We start from the raw sequence: 24,146 nt of genomic DNA, 5'->3' as shown, positions 1-24,146 counted from the left end.
ATACTGTGATCTAGAAACCAGGATGTAATGGTAACACTGGGGAAGTGTGGGGTTTTTTAAAGCAACATATGACTTAAGTAGACATTAAGGAGTTAAGCAGACATTAAGGAGTTAAGCAGACATTAAGGAGTTAAGCAGACATTAAGGAGGAGTTAAGCAGACATTAAGGAGTTAAGCAGACATTAAGGAGTTAAGCAGACATTAAGGAGTTAAGCAGACATTAAGGAGTTAAGCAGACATTAAAGAGTTAAGCAGACATTAAGGAGTTAAGCAGACATTAAGGAGGAGTTAAGCAGACATTAAGGAGTTAAGCAGACATTAAAGAGTTAAGCAGACATTAAGGAGTTAAGCAGACATGAAGGAGTTAAGCAGACATGAAGGAGTTAAGCAGACATGAAGGAGTTAAGCAGACATGAAGGAGTTAAGCAGACATGAAGGAGTTAAGCAGACATGAAGGAGTTAAGCAGACATGAAGGAGTTAAGCAGACATGAAGGAGTTAAGCAGACATGAAGGAGTTAAGCAGACATGAAGGAGTTAAGCAGGCATGAAGGAGTTAAGCAGGCATGAAGGAGTTAAGCAGGCATTAAGGAGTTAAGCAGACATTAAGGAGTTAAGCAGACATTAAGGAGTTAAGCAGGCATTAAGGAGTTAAGCAGACATTAAGGGGTTAAGCAGACATTAAGGCGTTAAGCAGACATGAAGGAGTTAAGCAGACATTAAGGAGTTAAGCAGACATGAAGGAGTTAAGCAGGCATTAAGGAGTTAAGCAGACATGCCTATGTAGACCTACTGGCTCCTTGCAGTTCCCTGGCAATGCATGTCCCTTATTCACTGCATGCTGTTGCCATTGATTAATCTCACTGGCTTTTAACGAGTGCTTACAGGCAACACCATTAAGTGAATTACCACCCATATACTTAAACTGCTCGTGTCTCCACTCATTTGCTGCAGATCAATGCGTTGCAGCCCTCTCTGGCAGATACGGGGTTAAGACACCCATCCATCACTGCGTCGGAGCGATATGCTGCAGTTGGTGATACCTTTTGAAGCCCGAGTTGAAATTTCCATTATGCTGACGACTGTGTCTGCAGTAAAATCGATGCCATTTGATTTCCGATGTAATCCAGATGTTGGTGATGTGTTTGCATTGACGTTGCATTATAAATGGCTGTGCTTTGGTTAGCATGCGATGGTGAGGATATTACTTCTGTGAGCTGGACCTCTCTGTCCCTCAGCAGGCTTCCGCCGCCACCGCTTCTGCCACGTGGCAGGTATCAAGGTCTAGGTTCTCCTTGGCTCGTGATGGTCCTAAAGAAGTCCCAGCAGCCTCCCTGAAACGAAACGCAAAAGCATCGCTAAACACTTCTTTACTGTGTGACAGGGGCGCTCGACTCCTGACCTCAACCCCCTCAACAGGTCAGGTTTTCAGGATAAAAATAGCAGCAAAAAGGCGGGGCACTGCACATATATCCCACGGGCACTCGGGCATGTTTCATACCACACGGGGCCCTTTATCAGCGCGGTATGAAACCTGTCCGCGCTCCCGCCGGAGAGATGGGGGTATCCGACGTTCTGATACATGGTTTTTTCACGGATTGCGGTCCGGTTACTGACCGGGCCGCAACGCCACGCCTGTTTTTCTGCTATTTTTGCCTACTTTACCGTCGGCTGCAGCAGGCGCCGTTGGCTGCTTTGTATACCGACGCGGGATCTGCGGAGTCGTGCGTTACCCTTGATCCGTTGCCGGCTGTTTGTGCTACTGTGTGAGCGCAGGCTGCGTCGGGGGTGTGGGGACGGTGGGTTACCTTAATGCCGGACGGTTCACCGCGCCAGTGAATGCTCCGGTACCGACGCGCTCCTTTCTGCTGCTAAATCCACCCCCTACCTGCATTTTTTTTGTCCACATTGTCATGGTGCTATATACAAATCATTTATATCGCCCTATATACCGTGTCCCATACACATTTGTTGATCTATACTGATACATCTCGGGATTCTTTCTGCCCTTTATTTTTGTGCCTTTTGTAACTTTGTAGCATCAGTTGTGGGATTCATTCCCATTTTTTCTATTGGTTTTCAGGATATCCCTGCTTCAGCAGAGGTGGCCCAATTAGTCACTGCTTCAGCAGAGGTGGTGCAATCAGAGGCTCTTTAATTGCGCCACCTGTGCTAAAGCTGGGATATCCTGAAATCCGGACCTGTTGGTGCAGGATGGGGGGAGGATGTTTGCTTGAGGACGGGAGTTGCACACACCTGGTATATAGAATTGGATTTTTCTTTTGTTGGTGTAACCCCTCTCCTTACCCGGCTTAAAAAGGAGCGAGTTGCACAGGTGAATATAGAAGTGCAGACGTAGTGCACAGGACTCTCTTTACCTGGGTCTCGGGGCTGGTGTGCGACAGGCTGGGTGTGTAAGCTGGATCTCAGGTGCTGGTGTCCGGCAGGCTGGGTGTGTAAGCTGGATCTCAGGGGCTGGTGTCCGGCAGGCTGGGTGTGTAAGCTGGATCTCAGGGTCTGGTATGCGGCAGGCTGGGTGTGTAAGCTGAATCTCGGGCTGGTATGCGGCAGGCTGGGTGTGTAAGCTGGATCTCAGGTGCTGGTGTCCGGCAGGCTGAGTGTGTAAGCTGGATCTCAGGGGCTGGTGTGTGGCAGGCTTGGTGTGTAAGCTGGATCTCAGGGGCTGGTATGCGGCAGGCTGGGTGTGTAAGCTGAATCTCGGGCTGGTATGCGGCAGGCTGGGTGTGTAAGCTGGATCTCGGGCTGGTGTGCGACAGGCTGGGTGTGTAAGCTGGATCTCAGGTGCTGGTGTCCGGCAGGCTGGGTGTGTAAGCTGGATCTCAGGGGCTGGTGTCCGGCAGGCTGGGTGTGTAAGATGGATCTCAGGGGCTGGTATGCGGCAGGCTGGGTGTGTAAGCTGAATCTCGGGCTGGTATGCGGCAGGCTGGGTGTGTAAGCTGGATCTCGGGCTGGTGTGCGGCAGGCTGGGTGTGTAAGCTGGATCTCGGGCTGGTGTGTGGCAGGCTGGGTGTGTAAGCTGGATCTCGGGCTGGTGTGCGGCAGGCTGGGTGTGTAAGCTGGATCTCTGGCTGGTATGCGGCAGGCTGGGTGTGTAAGCTGGATCACAGGGGCTGGTATGCGGCAGGCTGGGTGTGTAAGCTGGATCTCAGGGCTGGTGTGTGGCAGGCTGGGTGTGTAAGCTGGATCTCAGGGGCTGGTGTGCGGCAGGCTGGGTGTGTAAGCTGGATCTCAGGGGCTGGTGTCATGCAGGCTGGGTGTGTAAGCTGGATCTCAGGGGCTGGTGTCCGGCAGGCTGGGTGTGTAAGCTGAATCTCAGGGGCTGGTGTCCGGCAGGCTGGGTGTGTAAGCTGGATCTCAGGGGCTGGTGTCCGGCAGGCTGGCTGTGTAAGCTGGATCTCAGGGCTGGTGTGGCAGGCTGGGTGTGTAAGCTGGATCTTGCGGCTCGTGTCCGGCAGGCTGGGTGTGTAAGCTGGATCTCAGGGGCTGGTGTCCGGCAGGCTGGGTGTGTAAGATGGATCTCGGGCAGGTGTCTGGCAGGCTGGGTGTGTAAGCTGGATCTCAGGGCTGGTATGTGGCAGGGCTGGGTGTGTAAGCTGGATCTCAGGGGCAGGTGTCCGGCAGGCTGGGTGTGTAAGCTGGATCTCAGGGGCAGGTGTCCGGCAGGCTGGTTGTGTAAGCTGGATCTCGGGCAGGTGTCCGGCAGGCTGGGTGTAAAAGCTGGATCTTGCGGCTCGTGTCCGGCAGGCTGGGTGTGTAAGCTGGATCTCAGGTGCTGGTGTCCGGCAGGCTGGCTGTGTAAGCTGGATCTCAGGGGCTGGTGTCCGGCAGGCTGGGTGTGTAAGCTGAATCTCAGGGGCTGGTGTCCGGCAGGCTGGCTGTGTAAGCTGGATCTCAGGGCTGGTGTGGCAGGCTGGGTGTGTAAGCGGAATCTTGCGGCTCGTGTCCGGCAGGCTGGGTGTGTAAGCTGGATCTCAGGGGCTGGTGTCCGGCAGGCTGGGTGTGTAAGATGGATCTTGGGCAGGTGTCCGGCAGGCTGGGTGTGTAAGCTGGATCTCAGGGCTGGTGTGTGGCAGGCTGGGTGTGTAAGCTGGATCTTGCGGCTCGTGTGTGGCAGGCTGGGTGTGTAAGCTGAATCTCAGGTGCTGGTGTCCGGCAGGCAGGGTGTGTAAGCTGGATCTCAGGGGCTGGTGTGCGGCAGGCTGGGTGTGTAAGCTGGATCTCAGGCGCTGGTGTCCAGCAGGCTGGGTGTGTAAGCGGGATCCTGTGTTGGTGTGTAAGCTTTGCAGATGTTGAAGTTGAAAAAGGGGCGCCAGAGACTTTTAGTTGACAAAAAAAATGAAGAGTCTTTATTTCCACAAACAGGACAGGCTTTCATGGGACATGCTTTCCTGGACCCTGCACAGTTGGTCCAGGAAGGTCCACATGGCTTGGTCATCTTGCATTGTACCTCAGTATCACTGATTTAGGAATGGTCTGTTCCCATTGATAGTGACCCTACCACAAAGAGGCCACTTTCCCCGGTATAGAAAAGGATGAAAGCTGATCTCACACACTTCCACCAGTTACATAAAACAAGCACACTGAGACCCCCACCTTCTTCCACTCTGCTGTCACGTGGGGTCTTCCTGGGGTCTCACCCCAATATTTATAGGCCATGGTGACATAACAGGTCACCGTGGATACATGGGAGGTATCCCGGACCCTCTAACCTATGCCCACTCTGGCTGACACAGGGGGTCTTCTCTGGAAGGTGGGAGGCGCTGGGGCGTTTATGTAAAGGTTACCGCTTAATGCAACAACAGCCTCATTAACCTCTTATAGACGTGCACCGACGGCAATTCCATAGGGGGTTACACTAGCACCGATGGCAATCCCATAGGGGGTTACACTAGCACAGATGGCAATCCCATAGGGGGTTACACTAGCACCGATGGCAATCCCATAGGGGGTTACACTAGCACCGATGGCAATCCCATAGGGGGTTACACTAGCACCGACGGCAATCCCATAGGGGGTCACACTAGCACCGACGGCAGTCCCATAGGGGGTTACACTAGCACCGATGGCAATCCCATAGAGGGTTACACTAGCACCGACGGCAATCCCATAGGGGGTTACACTAGCACCGATGGCAATCCCATAGGAGGTTACACTAGCACCGATGGCAGTCCCATAGGGGGTTACACTAGCACCGACGGCAGTCCCATAGGGGGTTACACTAGCACCGATGGCAATCCCATAGGGGGTTACACTAGCACCGACGGCAATCCCATAGGGGGTTACACTAGCACCGATGGCAATCCCATAGGGGGTTACACGAGCACCGATGGCAATCCCATAGGTGGTTACACTAGCACCGATGGCAGTCCCATAGGGGGTTACACTAGCACCGATGGCAGTCCCACAGGGGGTTACACTAGCACCGATGGCAATCCCACAGGGGGTTACACTAGCACCGATGGCAATCCCACAGGGGGTTACACTAGCACCGATGGCAATCCCATAGGGGGTTACACTAGCACCGATGGCAGTCCCATAGGGGGTTACACTAGCACCGATGACAATCCCATAGGGGGTTACACTAGCACCGATGACAATCCCATAGGGGTTACACTAGCACCGATGGCAGTCCCATAGGGGGTTACACTAGCACCGATGGCAGTCCCATAGAGGGTTACACTAGCATCGACGGCAATCCCATAGGGGGTTACACTAGCACCGACGGCAATCCCATAGGGGGTTACACTAGCATTGCTTTAAGCTTTGCTATATCATTGGGTGTCTGCAGCAGCAGCTGTTTGGCATCCAAACATGGCTTATTTATCCGGATTCCTCTTTTTGGGGACGGATAATGTCAAGCGCAATCCCGGATATACAGATGTAGCATGGTCCGTATCCCCATCACACCCAGGCACGCCCCATCATACCCAGGCACGCCCCATCATACCCAGGCACGCCCCATCATACCCAGGCACGCCCCATTACACCCAGGCACGCCCCATCACACCCAGGCATGCCCCATCATACCCAGGCACGCCCCATCACACCCAGGCATGCCCCATCACACCCAGGCATGCCCCATCACACCCAGGCACGCCCCATCACACCCAGGCACGCCCCATCATACCCATGCACGCCCCAGGATACCCGAGTTTCCACAGGGCTGGGCGGTAATGGCACTGCTGATTCCTGCAGGATGCTCAGTATATCTCACAGGGGGAACAGGTCAGATAAGGGAACATTTGCGCTCACAATAACTTATTTACATGCCACGTGTGCTCCACAAAATCAGTGCAAGAAAAGGAGCTGCTGTAGAAAGTCCCTGCGGAGGAATTGGCCACAGAAGGTGTTAGAAATAGATACTTATTAGGATTTTAGGCTTTGAGGATTTGGAATTGCAGCTGTACGAATAAACTGTGGATTCATGTTTTTTTTTTTCCTCGAGCGGTCGGACAATGTTGAGTTTTGCAGGCATTAGGCGTTCCTGATCCGCAGAGCTTACAATCTAATTGTAGTCGTCTATAAAGTGACTTGCTCAAGGTCACATGAGCGCTGACGCTAGGATTAGAACCGGGTTTCCACGCTTCAATGGCAGTGACTTGACCACGGATCTCTCCTTGTGGGCAGGCTAGTTACATGGCTTATCTAGCTCACCTGAGTTTTAATTTTTTTTTAAACAACTCTGAATTTCTTTTTTCAATGTATTATAATGTAACAAGCATTTTTTGTTTCTATAGGAACCATTTACAAAGTCACATCCCCTTCCACTTCTGAAACAGGCCCTGGCACACCCCTTTTTGAGCCCTGCCCTCTCTCTACCAGTGAACCAATTGTATCTAGTGACTGCCTGGTCACATGATCTTCCCCACCGAACTGTACATCTTGGGTCCTCGTCTGCTGCACTGACAGCCATTTAGTGAACCTCTGAGCCGAATCTTCGCCGATCAATCGCCAACATGTTAACGGAGCTCGGAGCGTCCCGGACGCAGATGAGCAGTCTTTATATCATTGAATAAGGGCCTCAGAGCCCCCAGTCCTAGATTTGGAGTAAAGACTAAGGCTAAGGCCCCGGTGCTCACGGCTGCACGCACACCGTTGCTTCTGGTGGCGCGTGCACCCGTTTCAGCCGCGACCTGTCGTTTGCGGTTAAAGAGCAGGAGATCCGATGGGGGCGGGGTGTTGGAGGTGCATGGCGGAGGATTGAATGAACCGCCCTCATTGGATGTACTGCCGCCGTGACGTGGCCAATGCTCGTCCGCCGGGCCAAATGTAAAAAATCTTGTCTTTTGGCCAAGGCGGTCGCGCATCACGCGCCGATTGGGGCCTGCCCCATAGAGGGCTGTGCTTTGTGTACGGCGCGCACACCGTCGCGCGGTGCAGCAGCCACTGGGGACCTAGCGTACGATAGGTGTTGGAGGCTGTATAATGTGAGTCCCTTCAGTCTCGGTGCTGCTTGGTCGGTTTTGGCCTTTTCCCCGAGTCGCACTGCTATACATTTTGAATGTCACGGATGTGCTGTTGGCTGCAGACCATGGGGCATTAAGCAAATGTGAACCCCTCTGCTGTTAAAAAGGAACTGCTAATACATCGCCTAACGGGTGCTGTGCCTGTCACTATTTTAGGTGCAGATACAAAAATGAGGCCCCATTAATTTCTTTCCAGGTAAATGCCTGGCCCTGCACACCCGGCGGCAGCCGTCGCTCCTTCATTCTCTGCTGCAAAGCAGAGGTAGCCGAACAGAAGTGTACCATGTACCAGCGGCCTCCCTGCCAAACCGGGAGGGTCTTTGGTGTGTTCCAGTGAACCCTGCAATGGTTACAATGCTGCCGGAGTTCTGAGGTGTGAATTAAATAGATGTTTGCTGTCGGAGATTTCCGAGCCGCCGTTTCTATGGATATAAAATCAGTAATCCGGGAACGTGCTTGAAGGATGGAACAAAACTCAATAACGCCTTGTCAGTAATGCCGAAGGGGAGGGGAGCTGTTAGGTGCAGTAAATGAGTTGGGAAACGTGAATATTGGAATATTTCCAAGGTTGATACATTTTATTTTTTTTATTTGCCACGGTAGATGCAAATATTTCATATTCAATGAGCATATAAAGAAGGACCAGTCGGAGTATACGTATTATGGGTGTGTAATAAATATAGGGGCTCTTCCACTTCAGCGAGCATATTTCCACGGGCGGTAGGCGTAGGTAAACGGGGTGTCTCGTGTTGCCTATAGGTAGCGGCGTGCCCCTTGTGGGGAAACCCGCGTCTCGTGAAACATTGCAATGCGTTTTGTTTTCTGTTGGTGCTTTTGAAATGAGTTCTTTTCAGATATTTCCTTTCTCTCCCACTGGAAATGAGGGGGTCCGTGACCGGAAATACACGCGTTTCCAAGCCGTGCGAGGAAGGGGCGGAGAACCCGCCCAAGCATTGTATTGCTGAAAACCCTAAAAGATTACATATGGTTTCAAATACTTCCTACTTGCATGGCCATTTGTTTTTTTTTGTAAAAGGCCCCAGTTACCTACATTTAACCCCTTGAGGGCCCCGTGCGTTAGCCACTTTGTCATGGGGTCCGGCGCTCTAGGAGCATCATGGTGTAGCGGGCCCCCGTGGTGTAGCAGGCCCCATGGCGGTGTAGCGGGCCCCATGGCGGTGTAGCGGGCCCCATGGCGGTGTAGCGGGCCTCATGGTGGTGTAGCGGGCCCCATGGTGGTGTAGCGGGCCCCCATGGTGGTGTAGGCGGCCCCATGGTGGTGTAGCAGGCCCCCATGGTGGTGTAGGCGGCCCCATGGTGGTGTAGGCGGCCCCATGGTGGTGTAGCGGGCCCCATGGTGGTGTAGCGGGCCCCCATGGTGGTGTAGGCGGCCCCATGGTGGTGTAGCGGGCCCCATGGTGGTGTAGCGGGCCCCATGGTGGTGTAGCGGGCCCCCATGGTGGTGTAGCGGGCCTCATGGTGGTGTAGCGGGCCCCCATGGTGGTGTAGCGGGCCCCATGGTGGTGTAGCGGGCCCCCATGGTGGTGTAGGCGGCCCCATGGTGGTGTAGTGGCCCCATGGTGGTGTAGCGGGCCCCCATGGTGGTGTAGGCGGCCCCATGGTGGTGTAGCGGGCCCCCATGGTGGTGTGGCGGGCCCCATGGCGTAGCGGCAGTCTTGGATTCTCCAGCTAGGAGAGATGGCGCTGAACACGATCGAGCAGCCAGGGGAATCCGTTCCCCTTTATCAGCGATGCAGGGATCGCGATATCCTGCTGTGAGTGTGGCGCTAGGAGGGTAAATCCCTAACATGTATTTCGCCCGCTGGTTCTCGGTGGACCTGCAGCTTTAGGGTGCAGTTTTTGGGTAGTCACAGAAAACAAATACACAATTCCTGAGCTCCCCTTCGGTTTGCAATGTATTAGGGAGATTTGTACGTTTTGTTCCCAAGTCTAATAACAAAGGAGATATTTAGTTACATATTTTGATTAAAACATGATTCAAGCCGGCAAACCCCGTCAGAGTAAACTCCAATATAACGGGCACCTGCGCTAAATGTGTATTATTTCTCACTGTCCTGTGGCCAGTGGCGGGTTTCCCGTTAGGCCCAGGCGTAGGACGGCTAAATTCGGGGCCGGCAAAAATGTCCGCCCCCGTATACATTTGCCGCGCTCTCGAGCCTATCGGACCTGATGGGAACGCACCGCACGTGTCGGCCGCCTCCGTGCTGCTGCCCTACTTATCCTTTGGAATCCCAGTGTCCAATGACACAGCGGATACCCCAACGTGACATCACACGGCGTCTCGTTGCCCTGGCAACATGGCATCGTGTTGCCGTGGCAACGCCGTCCCGTTGATGACGTCCGCGCTGTCATTTAGAGTCTGGGATTCCAAAGGAGATAGAGGGCCGCGGCAGTGGGAGGCGCCCGACACATGTACGCGCCCTGGGGCGGCGGGTTCTCAAATCCGCCGCTGCCTGGGAGGCTAGTGAGTTCTACGGGACGGGGGAAGGCATGTGGTGTAAATAAGAGGGGGTGGGAACGCGGTGTTTAGAATGATTAAAAGTGTGTGTTCGTGTGTGTGTGTGTTCGTGCGTGTGTGTGTTCGTGCGTGTGTGTGTTCGTGCGTGTGTGTGTTCGTGCGTGTGTGTGTTCGTGCGTGTGGGTGTGTGTGCGTGTGTGCTTGTGCGTGGGTGTGCGTGCGTGTTCGTGTGTGTGTGTTCGTGGGTGTGTGTGTTCGGAAGAGCAGTGATGCCCCAAGATTTTAAAGATGCCTCGCGGGTTCCGGTTCCCCTGGTCCAAAAAAGCTTGACCCCCTGATGCAGACCGTGCACCAGTTTCCTCTTTGTTTTATTTGCAATTGGAGGACCAATATCTGCACGGAGTTGTGATTGAATAGTCTTAGGCTTGTCGTATAGCAAGCACGTGCGGGCGCGCGCAGTTTGTGACTATAGGCCAAATGATGACGCGCGGCTAGGGGGCATGGCCATGATGTCACAAGGGTAGGCCTCACTGTGATTGGCTCACAGTGTCACGTGGGACGGCAGTCGCTCGAAAATACAAATTTCTTTGTATTTCCACCAAAGCTGCCGCGCCACCGCTGTCTGCCGCGCCACCGCTGTCTGCCGCGCCACCGCTGTCTGCCGCGCCACCGCTGTCTGCCGCGCCACCGCTGTCTGCCGCGCCACCGCTGTCTGCCGTGCGAGCGCGCGCGTTGGCATCGGATACACTGTCGTAGGAAGACGGGTATTTTTCATTGCTGCACGCACTTAGTATAATACAAGCCTTAGGCGCGCCCGTACGCTCGCGGGCGCTAGGTGCTTGCCGAGAGTTAAATTTGTCTTTCAGGTGCGCTGAAGGGTCACATGACCCTCAACCAATCAGCGCCAGTCACTGCTCGGCCACGGAGCCCCCCGCTTGCACTTAAAAAAAAAAAATGCCAGACAGCCGAGCGCTCGTGCTTGGAGAGTTGGTGATGTCACCGCTCTCAAGCATGAGCTCGGTCAGCGACACAGTGGACCCGGCCTTAGACACAAGCAAACAAGGTGAAACGCGCCGGGAATGTTAGAAGAATGTCATGAGGCATTGAAAAGGTTAACTTGCATTTTGACAAATGGGGGTCAGTGGAAGTTTAAGTCGGTGCATTTAATAGATTGGAATCGTTCTGCAGCTTCGGGACACTACAGAAATATTAACGTTTACGATGTATCAGTATTTAGCAAACACCCTTCGTGATGTATAATTGTAATTTTATTACTGAAACGCACGCTTTTATAAAATATTGTTACATTTGAGAAACGTTTTATTTCTTGGTTCACAGAGCACACAATGTTAAGCTGATCAAACCGTTCACAAAAAAGTTTAAGCAACATTTTTAATTATCTTTTTTTTTTTAAATATAGGCTTGAATGGGTGGAAATCATCGAGCCTCGAACGCGGGAGTGTATGTACGCGAACCTCATCACTGGAGAATGTGTCTGGGATCCGCCTGCTGGGGTCAGGATAAAACGCACCAATGAGAACCAGTGGTGGGAACTCTTTGACCCAAACACGTCTCGATTTTACTACTACAATGCTAGCACTCAGAGGACAGTCTGGCACCGGCCACAAAACTGTGACATTATTCCACTGGCCAAGCTCCAGACACTGAAGCAGAGCACAGAGTCACCGAGAGCGTCAACAGAGAACAGCCCGGGAAGGAGCAGCAATATTAGTAGAGAGGGCAGTACCAGCTCGTCTCTGGAGCAGGAACTGGACAGCGGGGAGAAGTGTGCGGAGCAAGTGAAGTCCAATCGGCATTCTGCTCCTTACTTTGTGGTGAAAGAAGAATCGGACAGGTACAGTAATACATTTGAAGATACGTTGCAGACGGCTCCATGTTTTCCATGCATTTAGTGACTTGTTCTGTATTACATATTACTAGGGGATCAATTGGTGTTTTCGGCTTTGATGCCCCTCTAATTGAATGGGTATTTTTGTGAGCGGAGACCGTTAAGCAAAGTCAATCTGACAACTACAGTGTGACCATTCCAAATATTGCTGAAAAAGACCCCTCTCCCTTAGTAAACATGGCTTGCAGCCTTTGAGCTAATCAATATTGTAGTCATTCCCCATTACTAATTGACTCTCTGGGTAAGATGTGTTTTTGCCTGTGCTAGCAGCCTTGGTCTGGTGACCCTCCGGGGGAGTAAGGGGCTCGCCACTTATATGAATGATTTGCCGTGTGCTACGAGAGATTCACATGTGACAGCAGAGAAATAAATGTACATTTCTGCGGCCACTCGTTTCCTTTACTGGTGTTAATCTGTAGAATTATTGAATGGGATTCATTGATTAAAGTATTTCATGGATTTTCTTTGCTAAATGATTTTTTCTGAGAATATGAAGTTTTGCCCTGCGTGTCAATTTAGCACAAACATAAATCAACAGAAGTGTCTCAGAGGGAAACGCTGCTATTTCATCTAAATCATTCTTTCTGTTTTAACTGTTGATCCGGGGATTAATCTGATTGCCAATTCTTGGAGTCAGGAAGGAATTTATTTTCCCCCTTATGAGATATCATTGGATGATATGACACTGGGGGTTTTTAGTTTGCCTTCCTCTGGATCAATAAGTAAGTACAGATATAGGATAAAGTATCTGTCGTCTAAATTTAGCATAGGATGAACTTGATGGACGTACGTCTTTTTTTCAACCTCATCTACTATGTAACTATGTAACTATGTAACTATGTAACTATGTAACTGTGTAACTATGTAACTGCATCTTTTTATAATCACTAAATTAGATGAATGTCCCGTGATTTAAAAAAAAATAATAATAATTTTTTTACCCCACTTTATTCCAATGTGGCCAGCAGCATATTGCAAATAATGAGTAACTACCCTCCCTGGCAGCCGTGCAGTTGGTGTATTCAGTTGCTTAGCCTTCCGAGGCAGTATGGGAGGGAGCGTGCAGTTAGTCTTGCTGCAGAGTACATTAGTATGCACGGTATTCCCCTCCTGAGCAGCACTGGGACACGCTGCCTGTGCGCTGCCTGTGCGCTGCCTGTGCGCTGCCTGTGCGCTGCCTGTGCGCTGCCTGTGCGCTGCCTGTGCGCTTGCTATACACCGTTTGCACTTGTCCGGCAGAAGAGTTTTTCTGAATACACCATTACTTTTTTTTTTTTTTAAGTAGTTTGTGTCAAAGACGTCTCTCCATTGCTAAAGTTTGCCGGCTGAGATACTCCTACTGTAAATGTAGTTTATATTGATCCCAGGAATGCATACACAACCCAGTGTCAAGTTATACACAGCCATTGGTGTCAAAAGATCCTTTCCAAGTTCATTTGTATTGATATTGTATATATTTGCACAGGCAGTCCTCGGTTATCCACCGGGATCCGTTCTGGAAGTAGTGTTGGTTAGTGACACCGTTATAACGCGAGTCCCATGTTAATCAGTGGCGGTGAGCGTTTCAGGCGTTGGATAACGCATTCCGGCATCGAAAAACGGCCCTTAGGGTTGCATTGTAAAGCGTTGGATATGCCATCCGTTGTAAAGTGAAACGTAGGATAGCGAGAACTACCTGTAAATGGTTGTCATAGAACACCCATCGAACGCTATGGAATACCTATTTTCCAGAGGGATCTATCCTAACCTGTCCTTACCTTCGCCGCTCTTCAGTGCTGTTCCCCCCCCCCTCCTGGCTTTTATGGATATCCCTGCTTCAGCACACTTGGTTCAATTCGAAGACTGAGCCACTGATTGAGCCACCTGTGCTGAAGCAGGGATATCCATAAAAGCTGGCCTGTGTGTGGCCCTTGAGGACTGAGTTTGAGACCCCCAATCTACACCCTGTTTTGTGCATGATAATATACCTTTGTAGAATGAGTCTTCTTTCTTCTCCACCAAAGACTGACCTACACTTATTGTATTTATTTATCACATGTGTTACCAGGAAGTATTACAGTGAGAGTTACCTCTCGTTTTCACGTATGTCCTGGGCAGGGAGTTATGATGACAGATACATAGTTACAAATACATCGTTATATTAAGTGAACAGGCTTATACATCTTATACTATATTAGTGAAAGCACTGTATGTTTGGCTGCCTGCCTGCATGCATGCATGCATGCCTGCCTGCTGGATGTCCGGTGTCCCTAGCGGCAATCTCATTGGTCCCTTGGCCCGCCCGCCCCCGCACACCTCTCATTGGCCTCACACACTCACACCACCCCCTTGGCCCGCCCCCCACACCTCTCATTGGCCTGAGGCGGAGTGACGGGCCAAAGGTCCAAAAAAATAAATAAATAAAACACAAACACACACACACACACACACACACACACACACACACACACACACACACACACACACACACACACACACACACACACACACACACACACACACTCCCCCCTCTCCCCTCTCCCCTCTCCAAATCACCTCTTCCCCCTCCCCAGCGGCATCACCTCTTCCCCCTCCCCAGCGGCATCACCTCTTCCCCCTCACCAGCGGCATCACCTCTTCCCCCTCCCCAGCGGCATCACCTCTTCCCCCTCCCCAGCGGCATCACCTCTTCCCCCTCCCCAGCGGCATCACCTCTTCCCCCTCCCCAGCGGCATCACCTCTTCCCCCTCCCCAGCGGCATCACCTCTTCCCCCTCCCCAGCGGCATCACCTCTTCCCCCTCCCCAGCGGCATCACCTCTTCCCCCTCCCCAGCGGCATCACCTCTTCCCCCTCCCCAGCGGCATCACCTCTTCCCCCTCCCCAGCGGCATCACCTCTTCCCCCTCCCCAGCGGCATCACCTCTTCCCCCTCCCCAGCGGCATCACCTCTTCCCCCTCCCCAGCGGCATCACCTCTCCCCGCTCCAAATCACCTCTCCCCGCTCCAAATCACCTCTCCCCGCTCCAAATCACCTCTCCCCGCTCCAAATCACCTCGCTTCCCGCAGCTGCCACGCGGCGCGTAAGATGGCGGCTCCCCTTCCTCCCTCGCGGCGCCGAGTCAGACGGTGGCGGCGCCCGGAAGTACAGGTAGGTGTCGCTCCCCACCTCCGGCGCCAAACGGAACTAAAGAAAGGGCGCATCAACTGAGGTGTGTGTGTGTGTGTGTGTGTGTGTGTGTGTGTGTGTGTGTGTGTGTGTGTGTGTGTGTGTGTGTCACTGTCCACTGCCCCCCCCTCCTATCCACTGCCCCCCCCTCCTGTCCACTGCCCCCCCTCCTGTCCACTGCCCCCCCCTCCTGTCCACTGCGTCCCCCCTCCTGTCCACTGCGTCCCCCCTCCTGTCCCCCCTCCTGTCCACTGCCCCCCCCTCCTGTCCACTGCCCCCCCCCCTCCTGTCCACTGCCCCCCCTCCTGTCCACTGCCCCCCCTCCTGTCCACTGCCCCCCCCTCCTGTCCACTGCCCCCCCCTCCTGTCCACTGCCCCCCCCCTCCTGTCCACTCCCCCCCCTCCTGTCCACTGCCCCCCCCTCCTGTCCACTGCCCCCCCCTCCTGTCCACTGCGTCCCCCCTCCTGTCCACTGCGTCCCCCCTCCTGTCCCCCCTCCTGTCCACTGCCCCCCCCTCCTGTCCACTGCCCCCCCCCTCCTGTCCACTGCCCCCTCCCTCCTGTCCACTGCCCCCCCCCTCCTGTCCACTGCCCCCCCCCCTCCTGTCCACTGCCCCCCCCTCCTGTCCACTGCCCCCCCTCCTGTCCACTGCCCCCCCCTCCTGTCCACTGCCCCCCCCTCCTGTCCACTGCCCCCCCCCTCCTGTCCACTGCCCTCCCCCTCCTGTCCACTGCCCCCCCCCTCCTGTCCACTGCCCCCCCCTCCTGTCCACTGCCCCCCCCCTCCTGTCCACTGCCCCCCCCTCCTGTCCACTGCCCCCCCCCTCCTGTCCACTGCCCCCCCCCTCCTGTCCACTGCCCCCCCTCCTGTCCACTGCCCCCCCCTCCTGTCCACTGCCCCCCCCCTCCTGTCCACTGCCCCCCCCCCTCCTGTCCACTGCCCCCCCCCCCCTCCTGTCCACTGCCCCCCCCCCCTCCTGTCCACTGCCCCCCCCCCTCCTGTCCACTGCCCCCCCCCCTCCTGTCCACTGCCCCCCCCCCCTCCTGTCCACTGCCCCCCCCCCTCCTGTCCACTGCCCCCCCCCCTCCTGTCCACTGCAGGAAATGCAGGGGGAGGAATCCATGCCTTTGAGGCGCCCCCCCCCCTCCCTCTGACGCCCCCCCCCTCCCTTTGACGCCCCCCCCCCTCCCTTTGACGCCCCCCCTCCCTTTGACGCCCCCCCCCCTCCCTTTGACGCCCCCCCCCCTCCCTTTGACGCCCCCCCCCTCTCCCTTTGACGCCCCCCCCCTCCCTTTGACGCCCCCCCCCTCCCTTTGACGCCCCCCCCCCTCCCTTTGACGCCCCCCCTCCCTTTGACGCCCCCCCTCCCTTTGATGCCCCCCCCTCCCTTTGACGCCCCCCCCCTCCCTTTGACGCCCCCCCCCTCCCTTTGACGCCCCCCCCCTCCCTTTGACGCCCCCCCCCTCCCTTTGACGCCCCCCCCCTCCCTTTGACGCCCCCCCCTCCCTTTGACGCCCCCCCCTCCCTTTGACGCCCCCCCCCTCCCTTTGACGCCCCCCCCCTCCCTTTGACGCCCCCCCCCCTCCCTTTGACGCCCCCCCCTCCCTTTGACGCCCCCCCCTCCCTTTGACGCCCCCCCCCTCCCTTTGACGCCCCCCCCCTCCCTTTGACGCCCCCCCCCTCCCTTTGACGCCCCCCCCCTCCCTTTGACGCCCCCCCCTCCCTTTGACGCCCCCCTCCCTTTGACGCCCCCCCCCCTCCCTTTGACGCCCCCCCCTCCCTTTGACGCCCCCCCCCTCCCTTTGACGCCCCCCCCCTCCCTTTGACGCCCCCCCCTGCCTTTGACGCCCCGCGCGCACACACTGACTGACTGCCGCACGCACGCACACACTGACTGACGCGCACACAAAGCCTGACTGACGCACGCACACACTGACTGAGGCACACACTGACTGTGTGTGCGTCAGTCAGTCAGTCAGTCTGTGTGTGTTTGTGTTTCTGCCTCAGACTCACTGACGCGCGAGCAAACACACAGTGACTGACGCACACACGCTACATGAAGCTGTAAAGGAGGGAGGGAGGGAGGGAGGGGGGGGACTGGATTGATGTGAATGGGGGACAAACAGAGAGAGGGGGGAGGAGAGAGAGGAACGGGAACATTACATCCCGGGCAACGCCGGGTCTCTCAGCTAGTTATGTATAAAGACATTGCATGCACAATTAAAGATAACGTCATTGTATTTAGTTTGGATAGTATCATGCTTACTAACTACTACACAAACAAATAACTGTTTACTTGGCAGATGAGATTCAATACAGATAAGATTCCAGTTTATCAAAGATCTCCTGCAAACAAGTTACACACCTCCCAGGTTTTTGTAACCTTAATTTAGTACCGTTGGCTTTTGCTCTCTGTGTCTACCGGTCATTAATAAACAAGTCAAAAATCAGCCCTCTCCGTGCTGAACCTTGAGACGCTCCGCGTTCAACGCTAGCCAGTCTGAATATGTTCCATTAATGACCTCTCTCTCCTGCCTATGCTTCAGCCATTTCCAAGTCCTGTGCAAATCTAAATCTGTTCTATTAAAGCTGCAGTTCGGGCAATATCCTGCATGTGTGTTTTTTTTAATAAATCAGTTCTGTAGTAAGAAAAAATACTTTTAGCATTTTCTGTTTTTAAAAAAACTACTTTGAAAGACCAATTTTCTTGTATTCTATTTTAACAGCCATTTGCTAAGGCACTGCCCCTTCATGTCCTGTCACAAGCCCTGGCACACCCCTCTGTCAGCCCTGCCCTCCCTCTAGCACATGTCAGTGCAGGAGTGCTCATGAATATTCATGAGCTTCCACTGACAGACAGAAGCAGAAGAAAAACATATGCCAGCTCTAATTATGTCACGAAATTTCACCTATCAATACATAGAGAACGAATTGACCTGCAGCTATACAGTTGTTTAGGTAATTAGAGATTGCACACATGAAACTATTGAAGTAAAAAAATACATTTAAAAAAAAAAAAAAGACTGAACTGCAGCTTTAATGATCACTCCTTACCACCTTTTCTTCAATTATTTCCTGGTCGTGGGGCAAACACTGTCACCCTGAACCAGTCGCCTTTATTTGCTACTTTATAACCTCCTGAGTGTCACCGTGTTGGAAGTCTGCAAAACCTAAATCACTGTATTACCTTTATCTAAATTCCTAGCTGCTATTCTTCCTCCGCTAATCCGCTCATTAGGCAGGAACATGCGGCCTATTACTAATAATTATAATTTCCCTTTTATAAAACCTCACGATTTTGATGTCTGTAATTGCCCCGTTGTGATGTAGCTCCCGCACACCCGCCCCTCTTCCCCCTCCTCCCCCCACCCCCTGCTTTGCATTATTCCTGTGCTACTAAACCTCTAACAATAGAAGTCTCTGATATTATTTCTCTTGCGATCCTCGTTACGTTCTGAAATCTCGCTATCCTAGTTGCAGCTTTTGTTACGTCGCTTGTAAGGTGGCGCCCATGCTCCCGAAGACCGCGCGGAGGCGCCAAAACAACGCCTTAAGGCAATGATCGCAGCCATGGGCCGCGCGTGCGACAGCGTGCGAACAATCCGTTACATTTGATTCCACAGCACGACGGCCTGGTCACGTGAGCGGTTTGCCCAATGAGGCCGAACCAGCTCCGTGATGTCACGGCCACGCCCCTAGACACGCCTGACACGGGAGACCAAGGATTTACACCGTTATACCGGGATCATATCACTGAGCAAAACCAAGAAGTAAACAAAGTGTCATTGTTTCCATAGAAACAGACGCACACACAGCGAGTTACCATAACCAGGAGGAAACACACTTACTGGGGGTCTGGGCTACAGAACTAACCTTCCCTAGTTACAATAGCACAGAAAACAAAGTCTTTACAAAGTCCTTGAGACGACCGGGACTAAGCCCGATAAGTCCTGGAACTGATTTTGGCGTGCAGCTTCTGCCGCCACCGGTCCTTCCTCTCTGGAGGTGCCGAAATCCCCTGACCGGGAGCGAGTACCAAACGTCCTGGTACTCTCTTCGGCGTGTAGTTCCAGCCGCGGCCGCTACGTTCTCTTCTGAGAACTTGGCTCCTGAAAAGTGGGACTTAGAAAATGTCTGGCCTTGAAATCCCTGAAGCCGGCGCGCGTCTATTTCTCACAGAGCGTCTTTTGGTCAGTTCTGCCGCTGCTGTCTTGGCGCTTAGAATCTCCTGAGCTGATTGGCTGCTAGGTTTCTTATATGATTTCAGTCCCATTCACAGAATAGCTCAACCAATCAGAGCGTGGGAATATTTCCACCAGCCTATCAGCGATTTGCCGTTACCCTGAATCTGGGCAGGCACGGATTTCGATTCTGCAAAGGGGCATGCACCAACCGGGCACCTCTGCCACTTGGCATATTGAACCCCCTGCTTTGCCCGGCTCCTCAGGGGACGGGCAAATGCTTACCGGATATCCCTTATTCATGTCAGGTCATGGGGTACTCAAGTATAACTCGCCCTAACAACTTAGCATCTCTGAGACTTTCAAGTCCGGGACCCAAGCAGACTCGGTGGCACCAAGCCTGGTGGCCATCTGGTCTCACGGAACCAGGGACTTGGAAATTCCACAGCTCATATACAGTGCATAAAGCACATACAGGCATACCCCGCTTTAAGGACACTCACTTTAAGTACACTCGCGAGTAAGTACATATTGCCCAATAGGCAAACAGCAGCTCGCGCATGCACCTGTCAGCACGTCCTGAACAGCAATACCGGCTCCCTACCTGTACCGAAGGTGTGCGCAAGCGGGGAGACTATAGAGCCTGTTACACATGCGATATTTACATCAGTTATGCACGTATATGACGATTGCAGTACAGTACGTGCATCAAAAGTGGGGAAAAGGTAGTGCTTCACTTTAAGTACATTTTCGCTTTACATACATGCTCCGGGACCCATTGTGTACGTTAATGTGGGGTATGCCTGTATACCTTTATACACCATGTTAATAAAAATCTCACAAAATTCTTCTAAGTCCCTCATCCCCTAGGATCTACTGAAAAGACGCGCACGTTAATTTTCAGAGCTTTTAGACCTTCGTATAAGTTTACTAAAAAGTTGCATTAAAAACCGCTTGGGTTAAGTTTCAGAGTTGCTTCTAATGTACCGAAGCTGGACTTAGAAATAATTTCACTCTCGCAATGGATATGTTGGAGACACCCCGAACCCCTATACCGGGTCCTGGTGTTTGGGCATATACTGCGGAGGACTCCCCCTAAACCAGGGGCCCCTGACTATACCTGGGATACGCGTATCCCTATGCCCCCTTTTCCCTTTCTGTTCTGTGCTGAAGCAGGGCATCCTGACAGTGAGCCGTGTAACTGCTTTCCAGGGAGCACTTTGTCGGGAGGTCGGTGTCTACATGTACCCGGGAATCTGACTCGGCTCCCGGATACATTTTTGGGGTGGCCAGTATCTCTGGACCCCGACTAGCTAGACACAATCCGACAGCATTTTTGCCGCAAAGTCCCCCCTGAAACTCATAGCCTGAGCATCTCCACTGGTTAGCACTCCTGGGAAGGCAAAAGACACACACATTCTTTAATGTCGTATATTTTACATACAATGCACGGCAGTACATATATAACAGTCAGGCCCAAGAGCTGACACTCCAGACCCCAAAACATGGATCAGGGGCAACCAAGTGGGCTTGACCTTTATTAGTGAGCCTGTTTACCCCCTCACCGTCATAACGCCCCCCATCGCATCTAACCGCTCCCGCTAAACGCGGGTGACCTCGCACGCCTCTGTGCGGTCTGCGGGAGCATGGACACAGCCTAATTCTAAAGGGATCTTTCTGACCCTTCCATCTTCAATAATCTGAGTGTGTTCCTCTTCCTCGGGATGTCCACCTTTACATGTTCTTTTAGGTACCCATCTGTTGGGTCGGCATCCATGGTCGGCGCGGCGGAGTGCTCTCGCGGCACCTTCACACAATGCCATAAGGCAATGATTGCCGCCATAGCCCGCGCGTGCGAGGAATCAGATTTGATGGCTCTGCACCCAATTAGGGCGAACCACTGCCGTGACATCACGGCCACGCCCCCCGACACGCCTCCCCGTCGCGTCTGCCCAGGCCTCAAATCGCCGCAGCTGAAACGTGGGTGACGTCACGCGCACGGACGCGAGCGCTCGGTCACCATGGACCCAGCCTTGGTCTCCTTGTCTTTCTACAATGGAGGAGTGTTTGTTGGGCCCATGCGATGTTCTTTGTTGATGAATGAGTTTGATCTCTCCCTAGCCTTATTTCTGATTTCAGCATGAAACAGAAAGGCCATCGGGCGCGAACACTCGGCATATCTAGGAACGCCGACATCTATTCTGTCCAGCAATAGTTACAAACGTTCTAGCAACTAGCTGGCTGCAACATCTTCCATCCAACCCCAACCGTTGGATAAACAAGACTATGTCAATTAGACCATAACAAATAATTGTGTAGAGCAGGGGTGTTAAACTCTGTTCTCAAGGGCCACCAACAGGCCAGGTTTTCAGGAGATCCCTGCTTCAGCACAGCTTGAGCCACCTGTGCTGACGCAGGGATATCCATAAAACCTGGCCTGTGCCCTTGAAGACTGGCGTTGGCCACACCCTGGTGTAGCGGTACAATTTAAGTGAACAATTCCTTTATATTGCTGTAGTAAAGATAATTGGGAATTAAAAAGAGAGGCCATTGTTAAATGATGGCTGATAATAGATGAGTTGTTTTATGACAAATTATCTACAGTTAACCAAGAGATGTGGACGAGCTGAACATATTGTAATGGAAAGACTGAGATAAACATATTGGCATTTTCCATCTGTCTGTCCTGAGTGAGCCTGTTAGTGTTAGGCTTTGGTCCCGCTTGCTACTGCAGCGCCCGCTGTGGCGGACGCTGCAGGGACGAGAGCCCTCCCCTCAATGGCGCCGGGCCCGCTGCGACGGGGGGCTGCAGCGCCGTGGCGAGAGTTTCTCAGGACTCGCAACAGAGCGCTAGGCCACGCCCCCCCCGGTGGTTCAGCCAATGAGGGCGAACCTGCCGGGTGACACATGGCCGCGCCCCCGTCACTCCCTCTACCCCCCGGTCTCTCTTCCTGCAGCTCACTGCAGACCGGGGAATCGGCTGCACGCGCCGCCAGCCTCGCGGGCGCGCGTGCAGCGGAGGCACTGGGACCTCAGCCTTATTCTACATGTGTAATTACGCACGGGACCCGCCGTTATGCCCCTGCTGCCTCTGCACTATAGCTGCTTAATGCGCTGTTTTTAACGTAGACTTTATCCTAACTGAATTTATTTCTGTTTTCTTTTAACCATCACATGGCTGTAGTATTCAGTTCTAATATTGATTCTGGAGAAATGAATCCCGTCAGCAGGTTGTGTGTGCTAAGCTTTTTCTTGGCCCCAAATAATAATAATAATAATAATAGCATGTGCTTGTATAGCGCTGCTAGTTTTACGTAGAGACATTTTGCAGGCACAAGTCCCTGCCCCGGGGAGCTTACAATCTATGTTTTTGGTGCCCGAGGCACAGGGAGATAAAGTGACTTGCCCAAGGTCACAAGGAGCCGACACCGGGAATTGAACCAGGTTCCCCTAACTCCGTGCCAGAGTCAGTGTCTTTACTCACTGAGCCACTTCTCCCTTATGAGTGCTTTAAACATGCAGTCCCACGTGGGAGCGCATAGTGACAGCGCCAGAGCGTCAAACCACGCAATTGTTTAACAACTTTTATGCAGTTTACAATGATTCTTATTGGAGGCGTTTGTGTGCCCTATGAATAGAAAGGCTGCCGTTATATGGAATGTTTGGCCAGGGCGATAAACTGGTTAGGCCTGAAAAGAGGGCCTACCCTAGCAGCTTAAGAATACAAAATGGAGAAGAGGAGGGTGTTGATCACTGACGATCTAAACGGGCTGAGGACGGGGGCAGGATGGTATTTAAAGCGATTTGGGGGAGGGTTCGACGACCACCGTGGGCAAGGCCTGAAAAGTGTGTCCAAAGGACATTTATCTAAGGGAAAGTTTTCCAACCGCGTATACAAAAACATGGCGGTCAGAGGCTGACGATCGCGGGAAGAAGTCTGTGCGTGTCTGGTGAGCCAAGTGAATTTGCGGGATGGTGAACGTATTAAATGGGCACCGCCATCTTGTGTTGGGTAATGATGGAAGAGGCTGGCTTGCTAGTCTTTCGGGTATAGAGGGGATTGGACAAACTGGTAGAATCCAGAATCCCATTTGGTTGGGCAGGAGACCGAGCCAGTATATGTCGGATGGATTGCAGCTGATATTATTAAGCTTGTCGCAATAGCTTAGATAGGCGGGTAGCTATTATGTGGGTAAGTTTTATTTGAAATATCAGTCCCTCTATGGGAAGACGATGAATTCAAACAGGTCATCGGGATTTGATAATGCCCAAGAGAGTAGCTTGATGGATGAATTTTGACATAAGGGGAGCTTTGTTGGGATGCTGGGTAGCTGAGAGATGTGGCTTGATGGTGCTGCGAGGACATGAAACAGATGTTTCTAAACCCGTTTTATACTGATGAATGGTTTACCATGTATGAGCGGAGCTGGGGTGCCCCCACATAGTCGGCCAGGTGAATGTCTTTGGGGCCACAGATCGGAGAGGTGTTTTCTTGACCCATGTCCCACCCTGTCCTTTTCAAAGAACCAGTAAAGATAAGGAGGGGGGTATCTGGCTGTATAAGCACTTGTTGGACACAGAAAAACATCCTGCAAAAGAGATTAGCCAAAGGAAATCACACCCCCCTCCACCCAACATCTGACTTTAAAAAAAGAAATACAAAGTGACACCTGTAAGTATCATGTTTTCTTCCCCAAATCTATCAGTTACACAGGTGAGACGCCTTAAACAGGTAACTGGAAGGAACTCACTTTGGTCCTAGGAGGGATTTCCCCGTTAAACCCTCCCTCTGTTACTCTTCCCCGCGGCCTTCTCTCTCTGCCCACCAGCATTTCTCATCCATCCTCCTCTTTAATGAAAATGATCCCCAGTGATTCCCTTTCCTGTATAATCTGATCAATACGCAGAGTCCAGTGCCAGCTTCAATCTATGGAAAGGAACACAGT

At 52.8% G+C, this 24,146-nt stretch overlaps 2 protein-coding genes across 2 annotated transcripts in view; one reads left to right on the top strand and one right to left on the bottom strand.

Annotated features, from left to right (window-relative positions):
* ARHGAP39 (Rho GTPase activating protein 39) overlaps window positions 1-24,146 on the top strand; it is a 346,600-nt gene that overhangs the window by 64,653 nt on the left and 257,801 nt on the right. The window contains exon 2 of the mRNA XM_075581235.1: window positions 11,385-11,819. Within this exon, the coding sequence (XP_075437350.1) occupies window positions 11,385-11,819 (435 nt within the window). The remainder of the gene's footprint in view (window positions 1-11,384; window positions 11,820-24,146) is intronic.
* LOC142475500 (fucolectin-6-like) overlaps window positions 1-24,146 on the bottom strand; it is a 406,232-nt gene that overhangs the window by 202,210 nt on the left and 179,876 nt on the right. The window lies entirely within an intron of this gene.

The sequence above is a fragment of the Ascaphus truei genome, chromosome 2, assembly GCF_040206685.1.
Source record: "Ascaphus truei isolate aAscTru1 chromosome 2, aAscTru1.hap1, whole genome shotgun sequence".
Classification (NCBI taxonomy): domain Eukaryota; kingdom Metazoa; phylum Chordata; class Amphibia; order Anura; family Ascaphidae; genus Ascaphus; species Ascaphus truei.
The sequence above is the reverse complement of the archived record's forward strand: the minus strand, read 5'-3'. Positions and strand labels throughout refer to the sequence as shown.